This window comes from Prionailurus bengalensis, chromosome C1 (genome assembly GCF_016509475.1).
Source record: "Prionailurus bengalensis isolate Pbe53 chromosome C1, Fcat_Pben_1.1_paternal_pri, whole genome shotgun sequence".
Classification (NCBI taxonomy): domain Eukaryota; kingdom Metazoa; phylum Chordata; class Mammalia; order Carnivora; family Felidae; genus Prionailurus; species Prionailurus bengalensis.
In genome coordinates this window covers 6,015,707-6,035,736 of record NC_057345.1, presented here as the reverse complement: position 1 = coordinate 6,035,736, position 20,030 = coordinate 6,015,707, and the positions used below count along the sequence as shown (strand labels likewise).

General features: G+C 40.8%; 1 protein-coding gene across 6 annotated transcripts in view; it reads left to right on the top strand.

The window, feature by feature from the left end:
- The window catches only part of RERE (arginine-glutamic acid dipeptide repeats), a 424,113-nt gene that overhangs the window by 181,282 nt on the left and 222,801 nt on the right, over positions 1–20,030 (top strand). For all 6 annotated transcript variants that reach the window (XM_043573708.1, XM_043573701.1, XM_043573705.1 and 3 more), the window contains one exon: positions 12,675–12,745. In XM_043573708.1, the coding sequence (XP_043429643.1) occupies positions 12,675–12,745 (71 nt within the window). The remainder of the gene's footprint in view (positions 1–12,674; positions 12,746–20,030) is intronic.

Here is a 20,030-nt window from a genome sequence, read left to right as displayed (position 1 = left end):
CAGGTGGTAGTTTCCTGCTTGGTCTGTCATCCTCCTGTGCTGGTATTGTAAAACGCAGGCACTGTGCACACTGTTACCAAATTGATTGAGGGCTGTTAACCATACTTTCGATAATTACAATTTTTTTTCCTCTTTAGTAGAGGGAAGGGAAATGTCAAACATCTCACCTGGTATGTTGTGTTTTTATATTGTCAGGAACAGTAAAAGCTAAAAAGTAGTGTTTTAAAGACCACGAATCCATAGTGCAAAAATATAACTAAAGTTCTGGGGTTTGTGTTTGAGAATTAACGCCAGCAGCAGCATTCAGACTTGGGAGAGATCATGCTTCTTCCTTACAAGGGGTTTTATACCCCACATTTCAGGCTGAATGATGGATACCTGGGTTCCAGTTTGCTCTGTGTACTGGCTAGAAGACCTTTGGAGGGAGAAAACCCCTGGCCTGTCTTTCAGGCTTATCAACTAGAATGCTTTTAAAGTTTGCACCTATCCAAAAAGTAGATATTTGGCATCCTGGACTTGGAGTGCTTTTGGCGCTCAGATCCCAATTGGTGGAGGCTACCTGTTGGTAGAGACCCGCAGTTTTGTTATCTTTTACTTCTGTCCTCTCCCAGCTGCTAGAATATTCAGTGCTGTGGCATCCGGTAGAGCCATGTATGGATTTCCAACTCCCATTTCAGTATTGTTTCTGTAACTCACTTTCTGTGCTGACTAGAGGTGGTCCCATTTTGTGTTCTCTCCTCTGGATTCACCTGTACCTTTTTGCCTTTGCCCTGTGAATGCACTTATAAAACTTGGCTATAGGTCTTTCTTTTTTTTCCCTCCCCCCCGCAAAATTTGCCTCCTGCATTTGTTCTTTTTTTCTTTCTTTTTCATGAGCAAACAATATGGAAATGGAAATGGAAATGTTCAGATAAGCAAAAATTAAAAATCTCAAAACCACGAACCTATTGTTATTTTGTTGTGTGTCCACTTTCCATAGTAAACAACGTGTGGGATTAGGCTCTTCACTGTTTTGTAATAATGCTTGTGAAATTAACATGTCCTGAATTTATTGTCATGCCAGTAATTATAAATTTGAATCATTACTACTGCATATTATACCATTAATACTGGAGTTCTCAGCCTGGAAGGGTCCATGGTCACCTCAGGGGAATGTGAATATAATTCAGGAGACTGTGAACTTGGGTGGGTAAAAATTGTATCTTTATTTTCAGTAATTCATTACGTTTCAGATGACATTTAGCATTCAATTATGCTTCAATTATGAAGATAGGCAATAAGCCATAGTAATGTTGGCAGTAACTGTGACACCAATATAAATCACAGATATTCCTATATCACATAACGTAGAGAAAAATACCTGAAAATGATGTCACTACCTCAAAATTATGAATGTTATTAAGGGAATAAACTTTAGTTAATTTTATTATTTAATGAGTCAATAAAGAGGTACATGTATTACAAATATTTTTTTCTCATGCCATGATAAGTATTTCAGTGCATGTTTTGTGTGTGTGTGTGAATGTAAAACAAAACAAACTGTTTTTGATAAGTTGTATATAGATTGCTAAAGGCATCTGTGGCATGAAAAACATTAGGTGGACCCACATTAGTGGATCGATATCATAACAACTATAACAACTAGTTGTATATTGTTGGATTTTAGGTTCTCTCCAAATATTTTCCATTATAAACAGTAGTGGTGAAAATTTATATATTCATTTCTGCTCACTCTCCCTAGGAATAGAATTGCTGAGTTAAAGGGTATGTCTGGATGTCCGGAGATTTTTAATGTACTGCTATTACAACTTTTTTGAATTAGCCCTCATGTACAATGGGACTTTGGCCTCTGCAAGTGGACTGAATTTGTGGTTTTGAAATAGGAAAAGCGTTCTCTAGTTAGAGCAGAAGACTTTACATCATCTTTGGATAGTAAATCTTCACTTCAGAGAACGGATCGGACACATTTGTGTGCTCTGTTTTTTATCTGCACTTAATGGCCTGGAAAGAGGAGCTAAAGCTGTGACAGACATTAGAGAGAATGTCTTCTTTCTAGTATGGAGTAAAATATGGATTATATTCTGAGACCTTAGTGGAATATGAATTCTGGTCAGCATTAACTTTTGCAAATGATAAAACGGTCCAGAAAATTTGGTTGTCAGTGGTGCCTGTGTTTTTGTTGGAGGAACAGCCACGTGTTGTCTCTGAAGTCCTGAAATCAGACCCACGAGGAAGTGGAGAAGAAAGGGAAAGCCCGAGTGGTGCCAGTGGACACTGTCAACCTGCCCCCTACACACGATGCCATTCAACTTGCATGAGAAGCTACCTTCCCTTATTCCTACTTGTGAAACCCTGGGTTAGAGTCACAGCTTAGAAACTTGACTTAGCTGTGACGTCTCTTCAGGGAGGCAGTTGTAGACTTTGTTCTGCTTTATTGTATCTGCCTCTGGGGATTAATTCTTAATCCTACTGGAAAGGAATAGTGTATGCTATCTAATCAGGCTATTTTAGTCATCCTGAATTGAACACTGCATTCTATGTTTTTATACACTTGTTAGGGTTATCTGCTCCTTCCTAGCTTTTCCTATTAAAAAAAAATTAGAAAGGTTTTCCCAAATCATTGTTTTGCATGTCACTTTGTTCATGAATGTCATTTAAATATTTTGCCCTGTTTTAAAATGAAGATACTTGTATACATTGGCCAGAAAGGCCGAACCGTGAATAGTAAGTTCTTGGCCTGGCTCTTAAGCTACAGTCAAAGGTTTTGTCATTTTATTGTGTGTGGCCTCCATTCCCGGTGTCATTTGTGATCCATTTCATGCTCCACCTCCAGCCAGTACATTTGCCTTCAGGCTGACAGGAAGGATAAGGAGAGCAGGACCTCCTCTTTTCAGTAATCAGTTTCCAGAAGTTGAAATACAGCAGTTCTGTTTATATCCCATGGCCAGAGTTCATTTTATAAAACCAGCTCTAATGGAGGCGGGCCACAGGCCGTGCAAGGCGTCTATTTGTAAGCAAGAATGCTATGCTCCCCTAGCAGTCTCCACACAGACACTAAAACACAAGTGCAATTAAAATTATTGCCTACATATAGTTATGTTTTTATTTCCACGTCCAGCTCTGATACTAGATGGTGAGCTTGTCAAGGGAAAGACAGTATTTTTATTCATCTCAGTATCTCTAGCACTTAGCTGGTTTGTAGCTGGTGCCCAGTAAGTCTGTGTGTGAACATTTTATAAGTTTATGATTATGTTTCTTGTAGCATGTACGTATCTTCATTTTTTAGCTTTAATATAATAGTGACAGGATTTGCCTTTACTACTTCAAATAGAGAAGTCTCATTTCCCCCCCAAAGTTCTGATTCATTTCCTCTCAGCAGATGTTCAAAACATGATTTTTACGAGGTACAGATTACGGAGAGGAAAAGTCTCATTAAGTGTTATATTGGCCCAAAGCGGCTGCACGTGGGTTTTGAAGCGTGTTGGGCGCAGTTTCATGTAGAAAGCGGCCAGAGCTTCTTACACCAGAAGGTAAAACTGAATGTCTCGTCATTCTTGGGAATCAAGGCGCATTGAGATCCTTTAAATACTGCTACCTTGCATAGATCTTTGCTAATTTTGATTCTAAAAGTGGCAGGTAGATGGCGATTAGCAGAGCAGGTTACCAGACAGGATCCCCCTCTCCCCACTCCCACCATTCTGGCCTGAGAATGATGTAGCAGATTACCAGACAAGATCCCACCTTCCCCCCATTCTAGGCTGAGAACGATATATATGTTATAAAGCAGAATTGCCACACGTAGAATGCCAAGGAGGTAGGTAATTGGAAATCGTTGTGTAGGTGGAGTTTTTTCTGCAAATACCTGTTGAGTACTTATAAAATGACATAATTCACAGTGGGCTGAAGATCTTTAATGGAAATCTGAGGTCTCCATATTTTTTGTCATGTGAAAGTGAGTAGAGGTTTTAAATTATTTTTGAAATTTCTTTGGTCTTTGACTTTAATTTTAAAATAAACACCTGGCCAAAAACAATAGTAACAACAACAAAAACCCAAATTAAAACAATAATGATTTAAGGGGAGAGGGAAGAGGCACGGATAGAATGAGAGTCAGCGAGTAGCGTTTCATTTGCTCTTAGAAGTTTATATAAATTAAAGCTGAGAATAAATTTGAGGCCTGGAGTAGTTTTGGAATAAGCTAGTAGAATTTAATGAGGTATGTTAGATGTCAGCAATAGTATTAGTGACATATCGATCAGTCGATAACATAATACAATCTTCTGTATCTATAACTTTGTGCAAGGCGTTTTGTGGAGGTGAGGCGGGGCAAGATACAAAAGTAGACAGGATTCTAGTTCTTGATCTTTCATTTTATAGGGAGAAATTGTTCAAGTAGGGTTGTGCGTTAGTAACTGGCAGGCAGTGAGTGGGCAAAATACTAACTGAATAGGACAGACTATAAGTTGGTGATACTGCGGAAAACATGAAGGACCATGAAGACCTTGATTTGGGTCTTGGAGTTGGGGCAGAATTACAATAGGACCAGGTAGAAGCAGAGCATCTCTAATAGGGGCAACAGCATGAGGGAGTTCATGGAACAGGGCATAATGTGGTTATAGGCGATTCAGGGACCAGTTAAGTAGATGTAAATGTCCACTGAAAAAGAATGAAAAGAGTAGCTTGTGGTTTTCTTTTCCTTCTCATACTTTTGTGTGAATTGCAATTTGTCAGTCAGTGAATGACTCTGGTGGTTATAATTTTGGGGTAGCAAATTCTGGATGCTTGCCTTATTATTGTTTGGCTCTTGATTTGATAAGTTTCTTTTAAGGCACTTTTTTGCATGCCTTTTTCTCCGTTAAGTGTTTCTCACACAGCTGTGTGGATGTTTAGGTGACAGACTGATCACTCAAGAAGAGAATCACTCATGGGATTGTGTGGCCTGGTAAATGAAACCCAGGTAAATTTCTGTGAAACAGAGTTATCAGTCTCAGAAGCAATTCAGTAGAATATTAATATGTGTCGTGTACCTTGTTTGTAGATCTAAATCCATATGGTAAGTTTAACCTACTTTTAATAAATTTCAGTTAATGTCTACATTATGATTTATTTGAAATATATAAGAAAATTGTTTAATAGTAAAAAAAAAAGTAGGAAATTTTAATCTTCAGTGTTGCTAGCTAAAAAAAAAACCGATAATAGAGCATCTCTCTGTCAGACTGAGAACTAAACTTTTATTTTCCCAGCTGTTAGTTATATTTAAGTCCTAACTCTTTCTGAGAAGTTGGTAATAAATACTTGAATGGGAAGAAATATTTTATGAACATATACATTAGTCTTGCAAGGAAGGCTTATAAGATGTGGAGCCTATAATGCACACACACAAATAATTGGTGTGGGAAATTCTGTAGCTTGATGCTTGAACTGTGAAACAGTTGCTTTTACAAAATTGAGAGCTGCAGACTACAATTAACTGTCATTAATTTCCTTGAATAGAAATATGTTCCATTTACTGTACAATCAGGAGCCAGGCTTGAATGAGTTTAAATAGATGAAATCTAAATTATACTGACGGTCCATTAAACACTAGCAGAAAAACCGTAAAGAAAATGGATTCACTATGATACCAGTTTATAATAAAATCATTTGCCAAATAAGAATTATAGTCCAGGCATTGTGAATTCTCCTGTGTATTTCCAGTGAGCACTGCAAATTGGTTGAGCCATTTATTGTGAAGCACAGGCTCCCAGCGCATTGTTTTCTGAGTAGGAGCCAGCAGTGTTGCTTGAAATCTGCTCTGCAGGACATGACACCAGATCAGACTAGCGATTTGTTTGTTGTCAGCCATGTGGGGCGAGAGGAGCCTTCACTCCAGCCCACCGCTGCTTGTTTCTTCCTGTGATTACTGGGCAGAGTGTTCCTACAAGTGTTTGAACTCTATCCGCGTTGGTTTCCGAAATGTACATATTTCAGCCATGTTCCAGTTTGTAATCTTTGCCGTGGGGACCTGTTGTTATTTTCATTAGCAATCAGTCATCCTCTCCTAAATAGCAAATTTATAGCAGAATTCAGTTGTTTGATAGGATCCACTGATTTGAGGGTGGGGTTGTCACCCACCTTCTCAGGCACTAAAAAGGTAGGTACAGTGTGGCAGCAGGAGTGAGAGTGGGCTTGAAATCCACCTCCTCCATGTCTCTGGTGCCCTCACTAACACACTTTGCTTCCATGGGGCAGGTGCCACTGCTGATTTTTAAAGGTAGATCCTCCTCTCCCCGCTAGATTCTGTGTGTTCTCTTACGGCACAAAAGCTCTGCACAAACACAGTCGTTAGAAACTGTAAGAGAGATCCACATCACTTAACCGGAGTTTGGATGTTAAGCTGCCTAGGTCTTTTTCACAATTGGGATTCAGGGTGGATCACAAGGAGGGCTTTTTAAGGAACGTTTGCAGAAGGAAATGGTGATAAGAGTGCTTCAGACGCTCTTGGCTTGAGTAAGAGTGTACCCTAGGGCCAGTCCTCAGAGCTTCAGAGTAACTGGTAAGATTGCTGCTGCGGGCGGCATGATCTTGCTTTCTCTTGTTTTACGGAGTTTTCAAGCCCATGTAGCGTATGATGGATTTGGGGGGGGGGGGGGCGTGGTGGGCGGGGTCTTGCTGCAGCAGTTATTCCAAAACCTCAGCATCACTTCTTCAAGTTAGAAAGATGATTGTTTTGGATCAGTCTTTAAGCTTTGGATGTTCTAGACGATTTTCTGACGTCTAGAGGAGGAAATGAAAAGTGGGAAATTGGAACAGAGTCTCTTTTAGTTATGACCCGCTCCCCCCACCTCCCAGCTGTCTTTTCTCATCATCTAATTTCCTATTAGCAGTGAGGATAATGACAGATGGATATTTGCTAGAAGTATATGGTCTTCTGATTTTGGATAAAAGCCGGTGTTAGCTTTGTAGTGCTAGTTGGGAACCTGTAGACATTGGAATACATGGAATTTATTTATTTATGTATTTATTTTTAAATTTTTTTTTTTCAACGTTTATTTATTTTTTTGGGGACAGAGAGAGACAGAGCATGAACGGGGGAAAGGCGGAGAGAGAGGGAGACACAGAATCCGAAGCAGGCTCCAGGCTCTGAGCCATCAGCCCAGAGCCTGACTTGGGGCTCGAACTCACGGACCGCGAGATTGTGACCTGGCTGAAGTCGGACGCTCAACCGACTGCGCCACCCAGGCACCCCGGAATACATGGAATTTAATTTTCATGAAGTTTAAAAAGGAAGGGACCAAGGATGGGTTACTTGAGATCTTTTTTCCACTGAGTTTAGAATCTTTACGATGTTGCAGGTCAATTTTGGTGACTGTTTTCAGGGTCTGAACATAGGATAAAGGTAAACACTTGAGAGGATTTCACTTACTGAGGTTCTGTTTTCCCAGTTTTTGTTTCCTTTTCTCTTTTTAGTTCTCCACTGTTCCCAGACGATGTGTCCCTTGCACACTGAAGAATCTGGTAGAAAACTAAAAAGACATTCCTGCAGTTATTTCTTAAAGAAATATTTACTAGAAAATAGCATCCTTTATGTTCATACTGATGGAGCAGAACAACATTCTTTTTTTAATAATTTTTAAAAATCTTTCTTTTGAGAGACAGAGGCAGAGACAAAGTGTGTGAGCGGGGGAGGGGCACAGGGAGAGGGAGACACAGAATCCGAAGCAGCCTCCAGGTCCGAGCTGCCAGCACAGAACCCAACGTGGGGCCCAAACTCACGAAACGCGAGACCATGAACTGAGCCGAAGTCGGACGCTCAACTGACTGAGCCACCCAGGTGCCCTGAGCAGAACAACATTCTTATGAGGATCTCATAGAACTTCTTTTCTGTTTTTGTTCAGGTCATTTGTTCCTTGTGTAATTTTTGAGTATTTATTCTGGAATGTAGTGTATTGTTAGATACAGAGTGGGGAATGGTGATGGATTTGACTGTTGTACGGATGGGGAGGCTGCTGAAGCGGTGAGAGGGGCTCCTCCATTGGAGGCCACGCTCTGTGGATTGGGATTTCAGTGTTGTTTCTCGCATGCGCGTAGAGCTGCATTACCCTTTTGTATGTTGGGCATTTGGGAACACCCGTATTAACTAGTGAGATACTTGTAGACTTTTGATTCTGTCACAATAGACCAGTCGGCTGTTACCTCACTGAATGGTTCAGTGTCTGGGTAGAGGAATCCTGTGTAAGAGAAATGGAACATGGAAGAACAGCTGGGTCTCTGGGAAATTTATTTGTGAGATAGTCTGTTTATGCATGCCACCCCCCCTTTTTTTAAACAGGTAGAAGATTTTCTATTGGAAATTATATTGGAGTTCCTTGCGAAGGAACGAGAAGGTATTTCAAAGATTAAGAAATAGAAACACATTAACAGGAGGGAAATTCTTTAAAGGACAGCACCGTGGCCAAGCACTGCCTGTGCATTGTGACCCCAGCTTTAATGCTGGGCTCACAGCGCTGCTTGGCCAATCAGTTGGTGAAGGAGAGTGTCCACTGTGCTCTGGGAGGAGGCTGTCAGGAAGGACGCTGACAGGTTCTTTGTGTTTCGGGATGACAAACTGCCTGATGCTTCAGGCTGTGGTTTTTACCCTTGAGAGGACCATGCTCTTGCTCTATTTACATAAACCTGCTGATTTGCTGAGGGTTGTTGAAAGCAGAGAGGGCTTTCTTTGCCTTGAGAATCTGCCTTCATGTTTTGGCTGACTTCCTTCCCCAGCTTAGCAAATGCTCTGTTGTTTGCAGATGGCACAATAGATTCTTGGACACAGAGCTTTGTTGAGGTTGTGAGAAATAGCCAAAAACGCCCCTGTTTAGTATCATTGCATAGATCATGGATGCAGGATTGAGGTCACTCAGTTGTGTGATCCATTCCCTGGCAGAGGCTTGGTGTTAAGAGAGCAAGCCTCAACCTAGACCCGTGGTTTTATTTCAGACACCCCTGGTAGAGAAAAAAAAATTAGTTATCATGTATTGTTCGGAATAATTGATACCGATGGTAATGGCCTCACTCATTTTTCTGGCCTATTTCAGGCTTGCTGATTTTAAGATTAAAAAAATATATATTTGCCCTGCAGCACCCGTTTGCTCAATCTGGTAAACACGCATTTTCGTATGGATAATTTTGAAAATGTGCATTATGCACTTAATGGATTGCATCAGCTTTGCTCAGGTTTTTCAGAACTGCTAGCTTTGTGATAAAAAAAAAAAAGAACAGTTTCTTTATTTCTTCATTTTTCTTTTCTCCTTTTCTCTTTACTTTCTTTCCTTCCTTCTAAGAAAAAAGGTGTCTGTAGTACATATGTTGGCCATGGGAGATTTTCAGGTTGAGGCTCATTGACCCAACTGACAGAAACCAATTTTATCACTTCAGACAATCTATGCACTTATAAACTGCATGAAGATTCTTGGCAAATCATTTTGGCTTTAAAAGATTACTAGGCATATATTCCAACTGAGATTTTAACATTGCTCTTTACTTATGTTCTCATCTTTCCCTTGCCAAATAAACCACTTTATTTTTGTGCTCACTAAAAACATCTATATAAAGTTATTTTCTTAAATAGTTGCTTAATTAATGAGACAAGAGAGAAATATTTTTTTACTATGAGTATTTGGCCTCACTTAACCTTGTTTTGAAAATCATTAAGGTAACACTAAGTAGTTTTTTTTTCCCTGTGAGACTTGAATTCCAAATTGTTCCTTAGGATGCGTTCTCTTTAGTTGGACCATCCTAATTTTTATGAGAGGGTGATAAAGAAAAATTTGACTCTACGATAATTTCTCATGCTTTTACTTTTATAATGAATTTAAAAAGTCAGATTAAAACAATGTATTTTTTTTTCCATTTTCTGTGGCAAGTTAGACATGGTAAAAAAGTTTATATTACCCTTGATCTTAGTGATTCTGTGTTTTACGATTACTTAAATAAAAGACTTTAAAAATTTTGTTATGTAATTATGAAGTGAGCTTATCTTTTTCATGTATAAGTTTCCAAATACTGATAGAGATCACTGGATACAGTGACCTGTTTTATAGATGATTAGTCCTGTGCATTGGAATCTCCTATATGGATTTAGATGAATTTGGGTTGACATGGTAGCTTTTTAAACAGAAAGAGGTGACCTTTTATCTATTAATAAGGTATTAATAAGTAGATGTAGTAATTCCATGTGTCAGGTTTAAGGATCTTTCTCACTCGGCCTTGTTCCTAATGGCAGCATTCCTTGGGCCAAGGGGTGTGAGTCGGCCTCCAGGACTGCCAAAAGCTTGTTAAGGGCAGGGTTATCAGGGGCCATCCTCGACATCCCAGTTTATTCCTTTCCTCCCTTCTCTAAGAGAGTTACATCCAGGTATATTTACAGATAATCATTTTCCTGAATGTAACTTTGCAGTGAGAAATGAAAGATTATAGATTATCTTTCCTTTTCTGGAAAGCTTTTTTTGTATACGAGTTAATAGCTACTTTAAGTCTCAGAGTTAGAGGGTTTATAGTTACAGTGATTCTGTTGATTATGGAAAGTATACAAAAAGCTTTTTTTAAGAAGGGAGGTGTTGCCATTTCTTTACAGAGGAGCCTCATGAGAATTGACTGCCTGGGGAACGAACTCATTTTAAAGTAGGTGCTGGGGACATGAAGGAGTGAAGAGAATTTGGCATGGACAGAGTAATGGAGTTTTGGATACTATAGCCCAGTGGAGGTTGAGATGTAGTGTAGGACCAAAGCATCGTATGCAGCATGTGTTTTTGTCCAATGAACTTTAAGAAAGTGGAAGTCATTAGGTAGGAGGTAACCCATTAGTTCTGAAGTCAGTGAATATAGTTAGGTGTGACAGTGTTAAGAGATACAGAAGACCAGGCTTTTCCGTAGGAGGTGGGTGAAAGGAAGAGAGGGCCTGTGGACTAATTTGTGTTCAGGTTGAGTGAGACAGATACATAATAGGTATCTAGAGACTTGAAATACTGGTACTTGGTACAACAGGAATTGGACACAGAAATTAAGATCCTTGGGTTGTTCCAAAATTGTTCAAGTGCAGTGTTTTTAATCTAGGAAACGTTTTACTTGAATACCAAATTAGGGGTAGTGAGACAAACATCTGCCGAAGTGGGAAGAGTTCTCTTGTTTCTTAAGATGATTGGCATGTTAAATGGACGTTGCCTGAATATTGAGCAGAGTTATCTAGCATCCTGGACCCTGGAATAACAGAGAAAGTTCAGTCAACAGATTATTCCTGAGCTACTGTTGTACTTGAATTGAGGGATTGAATCTTTGTTGTTGAGTCCACATCCGAATAAAGAAATCAGTTTGGGACGTTCTGGATGCCTAGATGATTGGCATTCAGATTTCATTTTTCTGGATTGACTGGGCTACAAAAATCCTGATGTCTTTCAGGAAGTTTCTTTTTTGTTTTTTTTGGAAGGAAGTGTCATTGGTGAGGGCTTTCTTCATGATCCACCTCTTACTGGGTCAGCTAGTGCTTGTGGTGGTACTGGACTGTCCACTGGATGGATGACTCCAGATTTCTGCTCCTTTTCTTGTTCTTGACTCCATGTGTGTGAAATAAGGCAGTAGAGGAATCTGCTTGTATTCTCAAGCATCTCAGTTATTTTAAGATACACTCATTGGGAAGGATCATGAGGAAGGATCAAACAAGTGGCATTTTGAATGTGGGTATCATGGTCGTTATCCCTAGAAAATTTGATGGACTGCAGATGCCTTTACTTCTTAGTAAATAATACATAAAGATTCCTATTCTAAGCTTTATGATGATCTTGGGTTGTCATGTGGAGAGTTAGTTAAAGTCCCTTTATAGCTACTGCTTCCCTTAAAATCATTGCTTCCTTAAAAAAAAAATGTATCTTAACCTGCCATTTTAAAGACTTTAAACCAGCCCTTTAGAGGCCAGCTATCGAGAGCATCAGAAATAATTGCCCAACCATTGCCGTGTCAAATATAATTTAAGAAAGCACACTCTTATTCCCTTGAGAAAAGTGTGGTTTGGTTTACTACATCCCATCTGATTTGCGGCCTTCTTTGTCTTTATAATTAGAAACCAAAATGTGTTTAGGTTACAATTTAATAGTAGTAAGTTACCCACAACAGGTTACATTTCTTCTTTCTGTTTTCTTGGTTTAGGCGAAAAGGTCATTGTAATGGCATGTTGAAGCTAGTCTTCTTCACATGTTTCATTTATTTCCTCACAAATTATTTACTAAAAGTAAAGTAGCCCCTGGCAAAGTCATTCCTCTTTCTGAAGACATGGGAGCATCTATCTGAGTAAGACATTCACAATTTTGTCTTGTGTAGCTGTGAGCAAGTAATTCCCCTGATTGAAGTGTTTCTGTCAAAATATGGTTGATCCCACGAGATTTCCTTCTCCCTCTTCTTCAGGTACCCCGGAAGCAATAATTGAGGCTTTATCACGTTCTTTTAAATGATCAGAAAAGTGGTCAATAAGGACCTCAAGTCAAGGGCTGTTTTCCTCCAGCTTACAGTTATGTGTAATTTACAATTCATCTTTGAAAATTTTTTTCCTATAAAAGAGATGTGCTTTGTCATTTGTTTATTTATGCGGTGGCTTTATGGGCCCTGTCTTTGTTCCCTTAAAGGTAAATGCCATTGTTTTAAATTTTCTTTTTCTTTTAAAGACTGTGTGTATATCGAGAGTCGGAGGCCAAACACGCCGTATTTCATCTGTAGCATTCAAGACTTCAAACTGGTAAGCATTTTTAATGTCTGTTGCTTCTGCTCTGTACCTTCCTTCTCTTTCCAGTTCCATGGATTGCTTCTTCCTGGTTACTGACTTGATAACCAGTTCACCTCTGAGTGCTAATTGCCTGGCTGCTGTAGCACACATGTAAGGCAGTTAGTGGTTTTATCCGTTTGCTTTTGTAACACTTACTGTTTTAAAGCTTGTCCTGTGAACAACGTTTCCAAAGTTCTCATTTCTTTGGTAGCTGTTTTGGCCATAATTTCAGAGATTTTCTTGAGTTTCTGAAGCCGTGTGTTTCTTCTCAGCCATTGTGAAGAACCTGAAGTAAATATGGGAATTAGTGGTGAGTTGGAAAAAAAGAATACAGATGGGCCAGAGAGTAGTTTTTGGCGATGACTGTCTTTTACCTAGATATTTTGAGTGTATCTTGGGGTTGCCTGGTGTTGGAGGTTGGGGGAAGGAAGTCTGGTTTGGGGATGTATAGAGCTATAGTACTTCCCACTGCCAACCTGCCCAGTTTTAGAGGTGCTGGTATTGCCCGGTAGGTAGGCAGATCTCTGGGTTGTAGACTGGTGGTTCCCAGCCTTGGGGCTCTGGATCCCTGGATCTCAGCAGAGATTTAACAGAGGTCTGCAAGTAAACATTTTCAGTTTAAAATATGCCTCCCATGTGTTTGTGCAACTACTTCTCAAATATATTCATATGCTGGTGTGATTTTAAAGTGAAAAAATTCACTTTATTTACAGACAATACACAGTTAAGAATCAGCTTATTATGTGTTTTCCTCAAACATGGTATGCGAAATACCATCAGAGTACTGTCATTTGGGGGATCTTTTGAAACATCACAAAGGTGTCCTTGTACTTGAAGGTTGTGAACCCTGTCTGCCTGCTTAGATACAGGGAAATCCTAATTCTTTAGTTGTGTACAGGTATGTATCCGTATCTGTGAATGCTCTCATTTCCAAAACGCTTTGTAGCTTGACAGCATTTGTGTTCTGACACTCTGTATGTGGTATGTGATACTTCAGTCTAAAGAAAGGTAATGTAGTCTGAAGAGGTCTTTAACTCTGTGTCTCCTTTGTTTCTTTTTATCATTTTTAATGACCCCAACTACCCAATTAGTGTATTCCAATTTAGCTAGTTAAAAAATTGCATGCCATTTAATTTTCCTTATTAAAGTTTTGTTGCATAAGTAACACATGCTTACTGTTTTAAAAAAGTCAAGTGTGCCATTTGCTTCTGTGACTTATTTATTCTTGGTAGGCTGCTTTTAATTTCCCTGCTTGTGTTACAAGGAGGCCTTGCAGTTTAGTTTTGTAAATCACTTTCTATTCAAATTTTACATCAGTATGAAGTTTTAACATTTTTAGAGGTCTTTGCTATTTCTTACATATTTCCTCCCAAAGATTTCTTTTGCAGATGCTGCACTGATATCTGAAAATCGGGGCAGTGGTCTTGTTTCCTGATGAGCTTTCTTTTGCTTGTGGCTACTGCTCCTGTTCTGTTTCTGCTTATTGTCTTTGTGGGGATTTTTAAATTTCAGTTTAATTTAATTTAATTTAATTTTTTATGATTTTTTTTTTTTTTTTACCACCAAATGTAGTACCCGTGCACCATGGAAAAGATAATAGTCGTGAAATAAAGTTACAAATGTTTTTTTGCTTGTTTGTTGTTTCTTTTTTAAACCTATTAGATTCAGAGCCCTTTTTGTATAATTTTAGCACATTAGCAGGTGCCTTCATGTTTGAACAGCGTCTCTTATGAAATGCTGATTACAGTGTGATAGTTGCTGTTTGGGGCAGAGGTTCCTGCTGAGTTACAGTAATTGCTCAGGGTATTAACAGCAATAAAAGTTGAAGCTTCTGTTGTCAGTATTGGTCTGGTACAACACATTAAAGCCGTCTGCAAAAACAGTGTGGGGAGTGGGCACGGTGTGTGAGTTGCACACTGCTACATCGCATGTTTTTGTCTGAGTTCTATATTCAGCACATACGTGTAGTTGTTGTGTAAGAATAACAGAGATGGTGAAATACTGACTCCTAGAAAGAATGCAGTTATTGTCTGGATATCCACTTTCTTCTTTCCTTGGTTTGCATTTCTGCTTATGAAAAGATAACTTAATAGATGAGAATAATCATAGATTTTTTTTTCCTTCAGCTTACCCAGGCTTTTAAGGGGAAAAGATGAACAGAAGGAAATATGCTTTGTTTCTCTTCAAGATTTTAAAAAGAAGAAATTGGAGTTGGTTTTGCCCACAGCAAATACCGTGCATGGCAAGAGGAGCGACGAAGACAGAAACCCAACAGCTTTGAAATGTTGTTGATTAATTATGTATTTTATCTTTTTAAGCTTTTTTGGTTTGGGGTTGTAACTGAGAGATGTGTTCTTTGTTTACAGCCATTAATTAGAATTAACCGTTTTACTGTGGTGAGTTTTTGAGCATATGGTATATTTGAGACTGTGAAAAGAACTGGGCAGATGCCCTTTGTGGAACACATTAAGTAAGACTACAGTCCTTAGCAGCAGTTAAGGAATTGAGAGGTGGGCCTAAGGAAACCTCTATGACCAGTCACCAAAACTAGCGTGATGCCAGTTAGTCGAACTGAGAACCCTGGGTAACATTTCAGGAACTGGTTCTGCGAGAGATAAGGAGGGTCTTTGCATTTTCTGTGGGGACCTGGGCTGTCCCCTGGGCTCTGCCACTACATCCCGTGCAGTCGGAGTCCACGATAAGAAGGCAGTTGTCTCTGTGTGCGGGATTCCATTACACCTGGCCAAGTGTTCAACAGTGTCCCCGTTCACTCTCAAAGGGGTCCTTGTTTTAGATGATAGTTTACGTGGCCGTCTTGCCTGGGGGGATGGGATCCGCGGTTTCCTCTTAGTTCGCGTGCAACCGTCAAAACGCGTAGGGCCACTCCCGTACTATATTGGTCCATCCGTTTAGACCCCGCACTTTCACGGGGTACGTGGAAGCTGTGATGGTGCAAAGCGATCGAGTTCCCGGCAGAACTGAGGGCACTTTTGAAAGTAGCACTTTTAAGGGAAGCACATTATGTGTTGTGTTAGGAAGCTTTCGTCCTCGTAGGGAGCGTTAATTTGATTGGGCTGCTTTGCACACGAGGAGACCAGCCTGGGTTTGTTTGACTACGACGACGAAGGGATCCGTGGAACAAGTAGTCAAAGCAGGGGCGCAAGAGACAGGAGAGGCGAGGTGGAGTGAGGGACGGTGCATGCTTCGAAGGAGGAATAGGAAGGATCCTCAGTTAAATAAGGCGGCTGGGCACCTTAGGCTTCCGAGCGAAATGAGGCAGCTGGCAAAATCTTTAGCTCTTTGAAAGAATGGTAATCTGGAACCGGCGGTCTGCGATCTTCGCGGCCTTGCTTGAAAAGATTAACCGAGAGACTGAAGGAGTTAGCTGAGGGGCCAACGGGAAAGGACGACTCGAGAAACGCCTCAGTGCCCACAGAGAGGGCTGGCAGGCACAGACAGGTTGCAGGCCTGGGGAGGCCGGGAGACCTGGGGAGGCCGGAAGCCAGGAAGAGTGGGGACTGGAGCAGCTGCGCTGGGGAGCGGTGGGCGGCGACAGGGCGAGAGCACGCCCTCCTGCCCCGCCTGGAGGTCCGCCCCTCTGCCCCAATGTGCCCAGGCTTCCTCAGGCCGCCGGTTCGGGTAGTTGTTCGGTGTCCTTGTTTCTGCTCCCCAAGGGCCTGTTTTCTCGGCCAGCCTGAGTGGCTCTCCACTCGCAGCCGAAGGAGCCTGGCATAACGTCTCCAGCGCTCTCTTCTGCCGCGCTGCCGCGGCTCTCCTAGGTCGGTTGTGACTTAGTTCGCTTCCAGAGTTCTGTTCCCGGATGAGCCAAGATCACCAAGGAACATTATATCCCCGAGTGCGGTGAGGAGTGTTTCCGTTAATCAGGGCCTTCGGAAGGCCTTTAACGAAAGCCTCCTTGCTGTGCTTTGTTGGGCGTGGCTCCTGGAGGAGACGGCAGCCTGTAGGACAAAGTGCCTTCCCTCAGTGACCTTAGTTTCTGATTGGACAGACAAGTGCGGCATTACCGGGTGTCAGTCCTCAGAGAGAACGCTCTCCGTAGGATTAATGTGGAGGAAGCCATTCACTTTTTGTCCCCAGAGAAAGATTTCTTTCTTGCTTTTACTAAAAAACAATAAAATTCCATTTTTTATAGAAATCCAGGCCGTCAGCATAATAGAGTTGATTTGCTATCGTAAATCCTGAAAATGCTTAGCGAGATCATTTAGATTCGTTATTTTCATTCAGTAGAACACTGAGGACTACCTTGCCTGGCTCTGATAGTACTACTTTGCACCTGAGTCTTCGTTCACAGATAAGTCATGGAACCCAGTCCTTTAATATTCTACACGGACATTCTGTGTGGATGGATTCCTAATGAGCTTTTATCATTCCTACGTTAGAAAAAAAAGGATTTTGGTCTCCTAGAGTTAAATAATTATCGGTTCTTCAGCTGTTGTACGAAATGATTTTCCGGGTTGGATATGTAATTATTTCAAATATTATTTTGAGCAAATACCAGTGATTGATTCCTTTGGTGCCTGTTTGGTTTATTCGAAGTTGAAAGTTGTCATTAAAATTAAACCTGGTGTAGAGATTCCTTCCAGTTGGGGGAATGTCATTAGGGATATTATGGTATTTTTGGTCAACTGTTCAGGGCTCAGTGACTTGTTACGGCTCCGCATGGACGAGTGTGCTTTTGTGGCCTTTCTTCCCTGACGGCACACGTTCTAAGTGCTGGTTGTGAGTGTGGAGGAGCTGAGGCTGCACACCACATCTCCGTTACTGCTTTCTCTTTGTTTCATTGCCGAGTGTGAGCAGCCCGGGGGAGGAGCATTCGGAATTACTTCTTCCTGGTCGGTGTCTGTAAAGAACCGTACCCCCAAAGTTGATTGCACAGTACAGCAGAGAGGGGCTGTGGAGACAGGAGCTTCGGCTCAGCTTCCACTCCCCATCGGTGTTGCCCTCTCGCCACCAAATCAAGTTTCTCAGAAGTAGATTAAAAGCAAGGAGGTGCTTTTCCATCATTACAGTGAAAATTTAACTGGGGATAAGTAATTTTATCTTTTCATTTCTTGTTAGGGACCTTGACATAGATGATGCTGGGGGATATGGGACCCCTCGTTACCGTGCACTCTGTGCACACACCTGTGTGTATACACCGTGAGCTCGTTTTCACTTAGGCACCACATGCCGCAGTTGTTTATTCCCATCTCGGCTGCCGTGCTCGCTCAGCATAGAATGTATGGTGTGTAGACGTTTGGGAAATGGGCATTCGTTTTGATACTAGGTAAATCTCGTATCAGAAACTTTCCTGGGAATGGGATAGGAGGACCGCATTAGTGTGAGTGTGGCTAATGCAGAACGTGTGGTGTCACCCAGGGACCAAGACGAGGGACGGTAGCGTGCATGTGTCCGAGCTTGGCTTTGACATCAGCTGGTCTGTTCTTGAGTTGCTATCTTTCATGACCTTGGGCAAGACGCTCAGCCCTCCTAACTTTGTTTTATTTACCCGTGTAGTTGGGGTATAGAGCACCTACCTGGCAGGGACGTTGTTTTTCGATTAAAAGATCGAGCCTACAAAGTGGATGCAGGGTGCTGGGGCCATGGGAGGACGTGGTAGGGATATGGTGTTTCATTGGTACTCTGCGTCCAAGCTTTGCAGGGGCAGACACCGTGCCTGCTTTTATTCACTGTTGTATTACTGTGTGCTTAGCATATTGCCCGGCCCATCCACAACAAATGTTTATTGAATGTTGAGTGAAGTTAACATTTCAGTGGGAAAAAACTCAGTGCATAAAGTTTTAGAAAAACGTTAGCAGTGATTTGATACAATGCATTAACTACAAATCCACCTTCTGTTTATTAAACAAACCAGAGAGACGCATTTCTTTACTGTTAGTCTACAGCGTGTAGTATTTTGGTTAGCTTGTAGTGTGTAGTACTTTAGATATTTAAATAATAAAAATCTATTCTTAAAATAACTTAAATTCAGTTACTTTCTTCAGGAGTTTACAGAGGGATGCCAAAGTTATAACATTTTTTAGGCATTATAATGTGTTTTGAATTTTCTGTATTACTGACTTTTAGCAAAGATAAATGAGGACTTAAGTCTGTAGGTAAACATTCCTGAGAAGGCTGGCTGATAGGAAAAATGCCTCATGATGTAATGATTCAGTTTCGTGTCAAGTAGTGGTTGATTTTCTCTTTTTGGTAGCCGCTCAAGTTAGATTTCCAGAACCGAGTACTTCTTTCCATAGTTCCTTTTTCTCCTCTAGTTCATTCCCTAGGAAAAGGTCAGTATCACCCATTTACATCTGTGTGACTTTGAGGGTAGTGTTGCATAATGAAGTGAAATCCTTGAAATTCGTTATCGACTGTTTTTTAGTTTACAGGGTGAGGAATTAAGTATTATTTAGAGACATAACGGGGTGTGCAGCTGAAGTCATTCTCCCACAGGGCTCCTTTCCGCTACTTTAGTTGTCCTCACCTGTCTGGAGTGGGTGCTCCAGCATGACACCACTCTTAACACGGTGATTTCCACGTCCAGCAAAGGTGCACCCTATTGATTTGGTGCTCAAGTATTCTTCTGGAGACCACACCGTTTTTCTCCCTTCGTTTACAGTACAGGCCATGGTTGCTTAGTTGCTATCTATAAGCATTATGATAAACTGTAATGGGTCATTAAGCTTGCTCCATGCTATTTGTTTGGAGTAGGCCACCAATAATAAAAAATATATGCACAGAGACTGTATGTCCTTTTCACATGTAAATGCGATGTTTATAATTTTATTTAATCCTTTAAGAAGCAAGAGGGGGATGAAATCCTTAGCCCCAAGTTTAACGGACAAAATATTGTCAGGTGTTCCCCCCGCCAGTTATGGAGCAGTCATGTTGCAAGTTATTTTGAATCACTACAGCCTTTTTCCCTGATACGAATGTCAACTTATAAATGGTGGGCCTGATATTCACATAAATGAAAATCAAAATGAGGCTTTGGGAATAAATACTCTCATAGCATCTTATTGGCCCCATTTACCCAGCTTCTCAGCAGGCTGTTTTTACTCATGACTGACAGTCATTGTAGGCCATGTGGGATTTAAAGTTTTAATGGTTCACTATTACTGTGAAGTTGGGTAATTCATTTTTCTCCTGGTTTATTTGGATTTTAGGACTAGGAAACCACTGAAAGAATTTCGTTTAATTATACTGTTCCATAAAATATGTGTCTAAAAATGTTGACTAAACCTGTTCTCTGGAG